Raw genomic sequence first — 13,289 nt, forward strand, 5'->3', positions numbered from 1 at the left:
CTTCGCCCTGAGCACATTTTTCTTCAACAACAACAGCATTATACAGCACATTTTCATACAACAAAATGTATCTCAAAGTGCTTTACAAAATAAATAGAAAAATAAAAGACCCAGTAAGGAAACAAAATAGGTCAACATTAATTAACATAGAATAAGTAAGGTCTGATGGCCAGGGTGGACAGAAAAAAAAAAAAACTCCAGACGGCTGGAGACTACAATTTTGTGTATATACTTTTGTCTTTATTTTTCATTTTTGGGACGGACAGCTTCAATGCAAGTATAATTCACCGATTGGGACATTTGTGTTTTTTTGAACACCTGTAAATAAAACCTACTTTTGTTTTGAAAGAACACCTTTTTGTGTGCGTGTCCACATGTCTGATTCCAGTCGGTCCCGAACTACAAGATGCCCACCGTGTAAGTCTGGTGCCACACCATACAGGTGCTGGTCATAAAATTAGAATATCATGACAAAGTTGATTTCAGTAATTCCATTCAAAAAGTGAAACTTGTATATTAGATTCATTCATTACACCTAGACTGATGTACTTCAAATGTTTATTTCTTTTAATTTTGATGATTATAACTGACAACTAATGAAAGTCCCAAATTCAGTATCTCGGAAAATTTGAATATTGTGAAAAGGTTCAATATTGAAGACACCTGGTGCCACACTCTAATCAGCTAAATAACTCAAAACACCTGCAAAAGCCTTTAAATGGTCTCTCAGTCTAGTTCTGTAGGCTACACAATCATGGGGAAGACTGCTGACTTGACAGTTGTCCAAAAGATGACCATTGACACCTTGCACAAGGAGGGCAAGACACAAAAGGTCATTGCTAAAGAGGCTGGCTGTTCATAGAGCTCTGTGTCCAAGCACATTAATAGAGAGGCGAAGGGAAGGACAAGATGTGGTAGAAAAAAAGTGTACAAGCAATAGGGATAACTGCACCCTGGAGAGGATTGTGAAACAAAACCCATTCAAAACTGTGGGGGAGATTCACAAAGAGTGGACTGCAGCTGGAGTCAGTGCTTCAAGAACCACCACGCACAGACGTATGCAAGACATGGGTTTCAGCTGTCGCATTCCTTGTGTCAAGCCACTCTTGAACAAGAGACAGCATCAGAAGCGTCTCGCCTAGGCTAAAGACAAAACTGCTGCTGAGTGGTCCAAAGTTATGTTCTCTGATGAAAGTAAATTTTGCATTTCCTTTGGAAATCAAGGTCCCAGAATCTGGAGGAAGAGAGGAGGGGCACAGAATCCATGTTGCTTGAGGTCCCGTGTAAAGTTTCCACAGTCAGTGATGGTTTGGGGTGCCATGTCATCTGCTGGTGTTGGTCCATTGTGTTTTCTGAGGTCCAAGGTCAACGCAGCCGTCTACCAGGAAGTTTTAGAGCACTTCATGCTTCCTGCTGCTGACGAACTTTATGGAGATGCAGATTTCATTTTCCAACAGGACCTGGCACCTGCATACAGTGCTAAAACTACCAGTACCTGGTTTAAGGACCATGGTATCCCTGTTCTTGATTGGCCAGCAAACTCGCCTGACCTTAACCCCATAGAAAATCTATGGGGTATTGTGAAGAGGAAGATGTAATACGCCAGACCCAACAATTCAGAAGAGCAACATGGGCTCTCAAAACACCTGAGCAGTGCCACAGACTGATCGACTCCATGCCACGCCGCATTGCTGCAGTAATCTAGGCCAAAGGAGCCCCAACTAAATATCGAGTGCTGTACATGCTCATACTTTTCATGTTCATACCGTTCAGTTGGCCAACATTTCTAAAAATCCTTTTTTTTCATTGGTCTTAATTGATATTCTAATTTTCCGAGATACTGAATTTGGGACTTTCATTAGCTGTCAGTTATAATCATCAAAATTAAAAGAAATAAACATTTGAAGTACATCAGTCTAGGTGTAATGAATGAATCTAATATACAAGTTTCACTTTTTGAATGGAATTACTGAAATAAATCAACTTTGTCATGATATTCTAATTTTATGACCAGCACCTGTATATCTTGACATGATCAATCCATTCTAAAGGCAAAGGAAGGATTTAACTCACCATTAGGTAGGCTGTCTTCATAAAGTGGCTAACAAAAAATAAGTTTTGTCTGAATTTTATACAAACAAATTTTATACATTTAATAACACGAGTATATTAAATGCAAACTTTAAACCTACAGTATTTTCAATGCCGTTGTCCTATAGAAAGAAGCAAAAATTTGACAGAACAACATTGTTGTACATTCATAGTACTAAAACTATGAAACATACTGTTAGGACTAAATTGCCCAATTTGAGGGCATGTAACTGCTAATTTTAATAAAATGTGTTTGTACAACATCATAAGACTAAATGTGAAAAGACCATACCTCACAAATGAATGGTTGTCATTTTGTATTCTCCCTAATGTAGCATTACACCTGAAAGTTACAGCATAATAGTACTGAAATGCCAGTACAGCAAGAACTTCAATTCAAAACGTATCATTTTTGAAAGGATACCGAAAAGATACAATATTGCATACGACCTTATCACAACTTAACTTGCACGTTTTGAGTGACAGAAAAGAGACCTTTTACCATATTTGAAATTCTTCAAAGTAGAATTGTCAGAAAATTTGAAAAAGATTTCGATTTAGCAACAATGCAGAAACAAAGAAAGAAACAACAGTGTTTGGGGAGAACATGGTTTACTTTATTAAAGGCATAGCTGATTCCAGCAATTGCTGCAAAATGTCTTGCACAGAAAGACAGAAAACACAAAAAGCTTGTAACACAAACCAGATTCTGACAATTCACCTGTAATTTGACAGGGTGTTCTTTCCCATAAAACATTTAACATTCCAAAACACCATATTCTCATGCAGTTTTTTTTTTTGTTTTTTTTTTTTCAAAGTGATTATCTCCTTGTAACTTACGTAGAAGAAGGTAACTGGGACACTATGAAGGAGATTGTGCCAAATATAGTTGGTGTATGCAATGCTGCTGAACACTAGAATGTAATAGCTGCCCCAATGCAGAACCGTACCTGCATGTAACCACGTCGGATGTTGTGTCAAGATCTTACACAAATGACAAATGTTCAGAAACTGATGACAATTCTCTAACAGTGAATGCAGCAGAGTGACTTGCCAACTGTCTTGTGATCAGTAAGCACAGGCAGTTCTAGGCTTTAGGTCCGATGTTCACACTCTAGCACATACTCCGTTCAAACTGGCTCATTTTTAGGAGATGGACAGATTTGAGCAATACAGAAGGATTTTACATAATGGCATAAACTGCACAGAATCTGCTTAATGGAAAGTTACAAAATAGTTCTTTATTCAAAGAACAGGCATTTTTCTGGTTTGTGGCAAAAGACTAATGGTATGCAGTTGCTGCACATCTGTGTAGAGTACTTTGGCCCCTTATTACTGAAAACACATACTCGCTTTTCTACCCGACATGTCCCAGTACCCGATATTTTTCATTACATTTGAATGCAACAAGTAAAGCACAAATCACACAGCAAGTAGACATTTCATTTTAAAGTTTTTTCTTTTTTAATAAAACTCTGCTTTCCTACATGAAAATAAAAAGAAATGCTAGTTTTATCTTCCCTCATACACAGATATGATACTTCCTTTGCCTTTTAAATACCAATAAAAAAAAAAACCTTCTTTTACTTCCTAGACAAAAAATAACCATCATATATATATTTTCTTAACCCTGTACATCTATAACCCGTAGGTTTTTATCCTTTGATAACATTAAGGGATATTTCCATTCTTTTGTCTTTTACCGCTAAACCAGCTTTTTCTGTGTAAGGGGAGCTGAAAGAGATGTGTGACTGTCAACTTCCTTGTTGTTTTTGTTTTGTTTAACTTTCACTTCAATCTCCCATATTGCTGAACCGGCAGCTGTGCTGGACCCATTTACTTGCCTTGCTTTTAAAATACACTGCTGACCATGATATAAAACTAATCAGGCACACAGAAAGCCATCTAACATTACAAATAAGCTACCAAAAAAAAAAACAAAACAAAACAAAACAAAAAAAAAAAACACCGGGAAAGGTCAAAGTTGGTACTGTCTAAAGAGTCAACTAATCTGCTGATAAGCTACAGTAAAAAATATAATTAAAGTGGAAAGGGGCAACACAAAAAAGACAAAAAAAGGGGGATGAAGACAAAAAAATTCAAACCCTGTTAGCTGAGCTGTGCATTACACAGGATTGTTTTCAGATAGAATGGTTACAGAACAAATCACAAATACAATACTTAATAAATGTGGTCTCTACTGCAGCTACTGACATTAACATCTAGACCTAGTCCTCAGCTAATGGTGCAGTGAGTTGTGAAGAATCTTCTCTCGTTTCACAAAAATTCTTTCTTGCAAGCAAGACTGAGAGAAGCTCCATTTAATTAAATACATTTACAAAAGCATCTCTCAGTGTCCTTCAAATGGTTGACAGGACATTAAAAGAGAATGGATCCACCATTTCTGCATTCAAATCAAAAACCTTCTGTGTTTAACAGAAATAAAAGAATTACTTCTATTGGTATGAAAATTAAATTATGACTTTCCATCATACTTTCTTAGCCAGCAAAGCATTTATTAGTTACTTTTAAAATCAAATCAAACCCAACAGCATTGTTAACATAACCAGCCTGCCTGCTTATCTCTTCCACCTTCTTCATTCCTACATAGAGTGATACCCAATACCGTGTAGGGAGGATTGCTGGAGGATCTGTGGATGAGTGGTTTTTAGGTAACTGAGCGAGACTATGATGGTCCTTCCCCTTGAGGTTGTCAGGAAGCATGATAGTGTTCAGATTTTTATTTCCAAAGTAAAAATCCGTTTGTTGCTCAACAGCAGCTTCGTGCACACTCAGTGGCTTGGTGGCGCACTTACACCCTCTTGTCACAGACACTCAGAGAGAGGAGGACTGCCACCCGCATTGGGGGACCGTGTGGGTAGTTTACACCTAACCACATGCCATTAATTCAGTGGAGCTTGATTTCACAAGTTGTGCTCATCCAACCCTTCAATGTGGTGGGTTCATTGTGCCATGCCCCCTTTGCTGCTTTTGTTTTTGCTGCATCAACAGCTGCTCCAGTGCTGAAGGCCCAGGATGCATCATAGAGCTCGACCAAATTGACTAATTATAAAGGGAGGAGAAAAAATAAACATTACAAAGTAGGCAAATATATCTGAAGGAGAAAATAAAATATGGAAACAAACTATTCTAAATGTTAATTACATGAATGCACACTGAAAAATTGATGATATCAAGCAAGCAATATCCCCCCAAAAAATCACCATAATATAAAAACTACCTTGTAGGGATTTAATTAAAAGGGGTCAGGTAGCCAGATTTTCACAGAATGCCAGTTCAGATATATTACAAAAACAAATGCAGTTAATTATAATTTCCTAGGGAAATGTACATTTCCATTAAAGGTAACTCTCTCAATTTAGTCATGTCTTTGCACAGATTTCATCATCTCTATATAGCTGCATGTTTGTTTTCTCTGCTGTGAAGGTGTATGGAAATCTCAAATAACCACAAAAAAACTGAAAACAGAAATAGTATATCAAATAGAAAACAAATAAATGTTCACTAATGAAAGAACACATGAACTTAGCATGAGGTATCCAAGGAAAACAAATCTGGTTCTAGTAACAATAATTAAGGATATAGTGTTTATACCTTTAGACTATCCAGTAGGACAGGGGAGTCATCCATTGGAGATTCTTGTGCAGCCCAAGTATTGCAGGGAGCTGCAGTTTGATGCCAGCTGTTTTCCACCACAGATGAAGATGTAGAGGGCAAATAGTCAAGCCCAAACACACCCATGGCTGAAAAACATTAAAACCAATGCCCAAACAAAATGTAAGCATGTTCAAAATGTATTCAGATCTTTAATATACATACAAACTGAAGTTTTGAAATATATCTCCTACACAATACTACTTTTTAAAAAAATTGATTACTCCACAAAATTTAGTACAGTACTTGATTACACGGAGAAACTAGTGCTTTTGTAGAAGAAGGTCAAAAACAACTAAAAGAACAAACTTAAAAATTGTCTGTGCAAAAATCCTGATTATTAAACTTACAGTCAAAAGACAGGTTAACGAAAGTTATTATTAAGCTAAACATACCAGATTTTTCCAGTTTCCAACGGTCATTCACCCTCCTGTCCCTATTGTCCGGAGTCCCTATGGGTCCAAAATTAGAGAAAGGGACGGAGTTGTGGCTGTGAGTAGGTGGGGAAGACGGCAGACTGCTGGGATTTGAGGAGTGTGGAGATTGGCTTGCTGGTGTTGAGTGATCTACAGACGGGCGGAAAAAAAAAGGAGGCTGCAACTGATCATCGACACTGATTTAAAAAAACAATACTTATAAGAGCAGACAAAAAACTAACAGAACAAAACAAAGATCTACAGTGCATGCAAATATTTGACAAACCAATAAATGTTAGAAGGAAAGGTAACAATTAAAAAGACCTAAGGGTTCAAATGTCTTGCAGAATTGCAAGTTTTTTTTTTTAAAATAATGGGAGCATCATTTTAAAAGCACTAGAAACTATTAAGGTATGCACTTCTGATATTAGATAATTCTTTTTTTGTAAAAACTTGATTGCTATGTATTGATTGTAATAAAATTAATAAATAAAAATTAAAAAAAAAAAGATAATAATGTGACAGAATTTGGCGTACACAAAATGGCAACGAAGTCAAAAGTACACATTGTAGAACTGTCTAAAGTATTCATTGATACACAAATTGATCTTATTTTGTGTATGTAACTTTAAATAGTGTAAGTGTAACCCAATGTCAACTTATGTCAGTGTGTAATTGTACCTGAACTAGCAGGAAGAGAAGGTGACCACGGTGTCCCTTCAAACAAGGAATAGAGGGAAGGTTCCTGATGAGACACAGATGATGTACCCTCAGGCTTTGTGCTCGCAGTTATATTTTTACCATATGCCTCACTGAAAATGCTGTTTGGGTAAGAATTTTCCTGAATCAAACAAAAAAGGTACAGAAAGAAAGAGTTAAATTTGATAAAAACACACATTTGACATGTCATAAACAAGTTTACTGTATTTTCTTGACAACCCTAATGGATAAAAAAAAAAATATATATATATATATATATATATATATATATATATATATATATATATATATATATATATATATATATATATACACACACACACACACACACATACACATATATACATATATACACACACACACACACGATTATAAAATACACAGAAAAGATGATTTTCCCAAATTTTCCTCATCACAAAAAACTCAATTATAAATCAAAGCTTTGAAAAATTACAAACATGACCTTTTGAAATTTATAAATAAAAATGCAAAGGAAAATGACACCTTATTTCATAATTTATATCCTCTACTACGTTAGGAGATGTCCATCATGATCAAGAAGAATTATGTTTTTGATATGGAGTTGAGATCAGAACATAATGGTAGAACATGACGCACAGCTATACAATTACATTCAGAAACTGATAAACCTACACTTTAATGACCATACAATTGAAAAGCAAAGAAGAAATTAATTTAGAACCTTTAAACACAATGTCATCAAAAGGTAAGGCTAAACACAGTCCAGTGAAGGTAAACAACAATGACAAACGAAGTCTAGAAGGCAGCGTCTAACAACATGGTCTGCATAGACAAACATTCAATTTTAACCAGATGTGTTACTCAAATGTATGTGTTTTTATACATATCTTAAAATAATTGGTTATTACTACTCATGACTAGCTCTGAAGGGATTTTACAAATCAAACTGAACACAACTGTTCTATTTCTAAAATGAGTATTATACAAATATATTAATGAGTAGTGGATTTCAAAATGTTTTGTTACCTGCATTGAAAATCCTGACAGTGAGAGAATAGAAGGTGGCTGTGAAATCAGCTCAGATGGTCTATCCAGCCTTGACTGATTTGGCAGCTAGACGGGGGGAAAGAGGAAAAAAAAAAAATTATGCTTCAGTTACTGTCTCTATCTATTCATACATAGCAATAACTATATTGCATTGAAACTGAATGCTTTTTACTGCAGGTTTGATAAGCCCCAGAATACAATGGACATTATCTCCAGTCCTCTCCATATACAGATTTATAGGACTCTCCCTCCCACACATTCTCCCACTCAATCTGCATTAAATATCTCTGAAGAGGATGTGTGTTGGCTCTTCAAAGGACAAAACACTAAGAAAGCAACAGGTCTGGATGGGGTCTCATCCTCCAGCATAAAAATCGGTGCTGATCAACTGGCCTGTCTTCACTCGATTTTTAAATAAATCATTAGTACTGAGTCAAGATCCCTTATGCTTCAAACAAGCCACAATCATACCAGTCCCCAAAAAATCCAGTATAACAGAATTGAATGACTACAAGGCTGTTACTCTCACATCTGTGGTAATGAAGGCATCCTGCAACAATTTGACAACCCAGGGACATATGCAAGGATTCTCTTCGAGGACTTTAACTCTGCTTTCAAAACAATAATCCTGGATCTCCTCTACTCAAAACACACCCAGCTTTTCATCTGTGCCTCCACCTGGATCACCAAAATCCTGACCATTAGGAAACAGCAGGTGAAACATCAACACAGGCGCCCTCCAGGGATGTGTACTCTCCCCACTGCTCTTCTCCCTCTACACTACTGACTGCACCTCTAAGGACCCCTCTGTCAAACTTATCTAATATGCTGAATGAGACAACCATCATTGGGCTCATCAGAAATGGTGACAAGTTTGCATACAGACAGGAGGTTGAGCAGCTGGCCCTTTGGTGTAGTCATAACAATCTGGTGGATTTTAGGAGAGGTCCCACAATATTATCTCCTCTCTCCATACTTAATACTGCTGTCAAAGTTGTGGAAGCCTTCACGTATCTAGGATCCATAATCTCCCAGGACTTGGAATGGAAGACCAATGTAGGAACCATCATAAAAAGGGCACAACAGTGAATGTACTTCCTGTGACAGCTGAGGAAGTTCAACCTTCCAGAGGAGCTGCTGATTCAGTTTAACACAGCAGTCATCGAGTCTGTTCTCAGCTCATCCAAAACAGTGTTGTTTGGATCAGTGACAAAACATGGAAAAAAAACAGGCCTCATCGAACAGTCAGGTCTGCTGAAAATATCATTGGGTCCAGTCTGCCTACCTTACATGACCTGTATTACTCGAGAGTCATGAAACAGCTGGAAAAATCATTACTGACCCCCTCACACCCAGGCCACAACCCTTCCGAACTTCTTCCATCAGCCAGACGTTATAGAATTACACCAAAACAAACAAATATAAGAACAGTTTTTCCCCACAGGCCAGCAAGCTCAAAAATGGTTAGTTTCATCTCCCCAGGCCTTCCAGGGTTTTGCAATATTGTTAATACTTGTTTTTTCTTTTTTCCCCAGTATTTATTTCAACATTTCTTGCACCAAGTTGCACTCTGTACTTTTTATGCATATTATTTATACATGTATATACATGCATACACACACACATTCTGTCTTGTGTTTTTTTTTCCATCTCAGGTGTGTGATTAACTGTTGTGTGTACGTCGATTATATAACTTATAATAGGAGAGTCACCAAGACAAGGGTCAAAATCCATGTATGTATGCATACTTGGCCAATAAATTTGATTCTGATTCTAATAATTCAATAGCTATTCTAACAATTGTCTTGTTTATGTACTCTGACATCCCTAAGTATTGCTCATACTGCTGCCAAATCTGTCACAGACAACAAAGCAACTGAGTGAAGAATTCATTAACAAAACAGTAATTCAAACAGATGACAAAAAAGATATTTCACAAAACACTTCCACTATTGAGTAACTTTACTAAAGAGGAACTATATTATTAACAATAGGAAGAATAAAGCCATGGCAAAAGTCTTGGAACATCAAAAAAGTAAACTGAAAACAATGAATATTTAAAAACTAATAAGGGAGTATGCTCATAGTCCTTACTTTTAATAAAATATTATACTAAAGCAAAGATTTTTTTGTTTAAAATTAAACACAATATATAACTATTTCTAGTACAGAAAAATAAAAAACCTTTAAGATCAAGTTAATATACTTAGTCATTTTTCTAATAAAAAAAAATAATATTAATAATTAGCCATTAAAAATTGTGTTCTTAATTAAAGCAATTTTTATAAATAGGAAAAATTCCATGCCTGTTCCAATGGTTTAAAATGAACAGCAGCCCAAACAAAGCCTTAAAAGCAGCATATATTTTGATTTCAGAAATATGCCTTCCATTCTTCTGAGGTACGTTTATGACAACAAAATTTTTTTTTTTTAAATATATTTATCACAGATTCTTGGCATTTATGTTTTCTGGAGAAAGAATAGATTCCTGTTGACTTTGTCTGTTTTACAATGACTGCCATTAAAGCGGTTGTCTTTTAAATAAAGGAAATAAAACAAGACTGTGTCTTAATTTTGAACCTCATACCCTGTCGTTATCGGTGTAGTGTTGCATGTTTTTTCTCAACAAACCCAAACACATACAATTTGGGTAAAATGACAACTCCAAGTTAGTTGGAGTAGGAGTGTAGATGAGGATGTGTGTGTGTGTGTGACTGAGCATAAAATACGTAGTATTTCCGATTCACAACAAGAAAGTATGACAGATAAACAATAGACTAAAATAGAAACCTGCATTCCAGTGGAAATCCCTGTGTGACCCATCTCTTGATTTTGTGGCATGGGACTAAATTTAACAGTATATGAGCAGAGGTGGGAGAGTAGGCTGTACTCACGGAGTCAGAATGCAGATGAACCTCTCAGAAAACTGGAAAATATGTTACTGTTATGATTTTAATCAATATTCTAATAAGTGCAATTTCATTGTCAAAGCACTTGCAGTAGTATCTTTTTCCTTTTAAATGAGTCTTCAAATCAATTATTACACACACTGTGGTGCAAATGCATAGCAGCTAGTAAAGGCAGCTGCATAATAGTGACTACTGCTTGAAGTACCATTTTTTTCATATGTGTATAAACTTAGCTTTCTGTTTGGCTTGATGTTTTTCTGAAATAGGGTCAGCTTAAATCTTGCCTAGTGTGTATGAGGATGTCATTTAAAATAGCGGTACACTAGTGCAGTAATACCAGTAGCAATGAAAGATGTTTCAAGGCAAAAAAACAAACAAAAAAAAAAGCTTATAGTCAGGTGAGCAAGACAGCACGTTATATGATGCTCTTGTCTGAGGTACAAGGAGGAGCCTCTGTGATAGTGATTACAATTACAAAAGAAATTGCAAGCTGGAGTTACTTCTTGAGCCCCAGCCCCTGACAGTATCAAATAATATAATACAGGTAGAGACTAGTAGGTTGTGTTCTTTCCTACAGCTTACCAAACTTTCCCTTAACATCACATCACTAGGTTATTGACTCCACAAGTGACCAGTGGTGAAAGAAAATAAAATCTGGTGTTTTCTGAAGTTTTAATCAACACTGGTAGTATTCTGACTAGAGCAGGGGTCACCAGTCTGGTCCTGGAGGACCACAGTGGCTGCAGGTTTTCATTCTAACCCTCAATGCCCTGTTTATGCTGCTGATTAACTTCTTGTGAAATCATTTTAATTGAACTGCCTTTTCTAAGATTAGTTCCCCTGAATTGCTTCATTTCTTTCCTTAAATGGCACTCAAAAAGAAATGAAATGTGAAGTAAGTGAGTCGACAGAAGACCAACTAAGTCAGGGACTCCAACTCAAACCAATTTCACTCCAACCAGTTGCTTAATGAGGTGCCAAGTCTTGTTGTTAATTAAAACCTTTCTTTAATTCCATGGCTTGTTGCTGCTTTCGTGGTGCATTAGCAGATATTTGTGAAATTGTTGATTTTCTCTTTCTAAGAGCACTGTTAAAATGTTTTGGGGACCTCAGCAGACCAACATTCCTGAGGCCTTCACCTTTCTTTATTTTCAGATATGGTACTTTGGACACCATTTGTTTTGGCTCATTTTGTATATAATTGTTGTTTGGCTGCTAATTAAGGAAAAAGAAACAATTAAGGGGTCAGAGTTTTCAAGAACAAGTCAATTAAAATTAGTTCAAAAGAAGTTAATTAGCAGCAAAAACAGGTCACTAATTAAGAAAAAGATTATAATGAAAACCTGCAGCCACTGTGGTTCTCCAGGACAGGAGCTGGTGACCCCTAGACTAGACCACATCCACTCCTGAGTAGGCAATGCCATGTCCAGATATGCAGTCACTGAATGAAGTGGAAATCAGCCATAAAAGTAACTAGTTTAACATAAAGAAACTGTCCATAGCCCAGTGAGACGTGTGGGAATCATTTTCACTTATTGTTGACAAAGGAGGAAAGAAATTTCCATTTGATCTTTGTGATAAGTGCTTCAAAGTTTTCCTGTTCAACAGTCATAAGACAGGCACCTCTGGTTTGAGGCAGGATTCACTCATGCCACAATGTATGGAGACAAACAAGAGTTTTACAAAATTCAAAGTAAAAGAGCAGTTCATAAAATAAAATGTTGAAAATCACATTGATTTGTCAAGACATTAAACCATATTGGTTTAATTTATCTAGCTAAGCATTTAGCCGACACAGCAACCAACATGGGAAACTTCAGTGTAAGTGATATACTACAAAACCCAGCAGCAATATCAAGGCAGAGTGAAAAGAGGGCAAAGGATCTACAGGTTAAAGTTGCTGATGAAATCACACCTATCACTTGAAAGTATTGATGTACTATTACTGTGGACATCTGGACAGAAAAAATATCACAGTATGTTCTTTCTCACTGCAACTATTCACTACATTAATGACCAGTTTCAACTGCAGTCAAGGGTTTTTTTTAAGCATCATTTGATATAAGCAGGACCTGGTGATAACATTTGCAATCACTGGCTGAAAAACCTCTAAGTGTTTGGTACTGATGCACTGGCAATGGTTAAAAAGATGGTCACTGCCACAGATCTTGGAGGTAACATTATTTCTGCCCTATGAGGATTAACAAGGCTGAACTACAAAGCACACATACTAAACTGGACACTGTCAAATGCATTTGTGCCTGCCATAATGAAGAGAATCTCAGATCTAGCTAATGTCAAGAAACTCGTCATGTATTTCAAATGCTCGGGGCAGTACGGCAAATTTGAAAAGTCAATCAAGCAATCTGTTGCGACTAGATGGAACTCAAATTATGTGAGGTTGAATTTGGTTTTGGAATAACATGAAGACATCGCCTCTGTCTTGTCT

At 36.5% G+C, this 13,289-nt stretch overlaps 1 protein-coding gene across 2 annotated transcripts in view; it reads right to left on the bottom strand.

Annotated features, from left to right (window-relative positions):
* Window positions 1-2,686: 2,686 nt before the first annotated feature.
* Window positions 2,687-13,289, bottom strand: part of smg7 (SMG7 nonsense mediated mRNA decay factor) — a 112,837-nt gene continuing 102,234 nt past the window's right edge. For both annotated transcript variants that reach the window (XM_039735853.1, XM_039735854.1), the window contains 5 exons: window positions 7,911-7,997; window positions 6,864-7,023; window positions 6,162-6,332; window positions 5,707-5,855; window positions 2,687-5,154 (listed from right to left, as the gene is read on the bottom strand). In XM_039735853.1, coding sequence (XP_039591787.1) covers window positions 5,041-5,154; window positions 5,707-5,855; window positions 6,162-6,332; window positions 6,864-7,023; window positions 7,911-7,997 — 681 coding nt within the window. In that variant the 3' untranslated portion in view covers window positions 2,687-5,040. The remainder of the gene's footprint in view (window positions 5,155-5,706; window positions 5,856-6,161; window positions 6,333-6,863; window positions 7,024-7,910; window positions 7,998-13,289) is intronic.

This window comes from Polypterus senegalus, chromosome 14 (assembly GCF_016835505.1).
Source record: "Polypterus senegalus isolate Bchr_013 chromosome 14, ASM1683550v1, whole genome shotgun sequence".
In the NCBI taxonomy this organism is placed as follows: Eukaryota; Metazoa; Chordata; class Cladistia; order Polypteriformes; family Polypteridae; genus Polypterus; species Polypterus senegalus.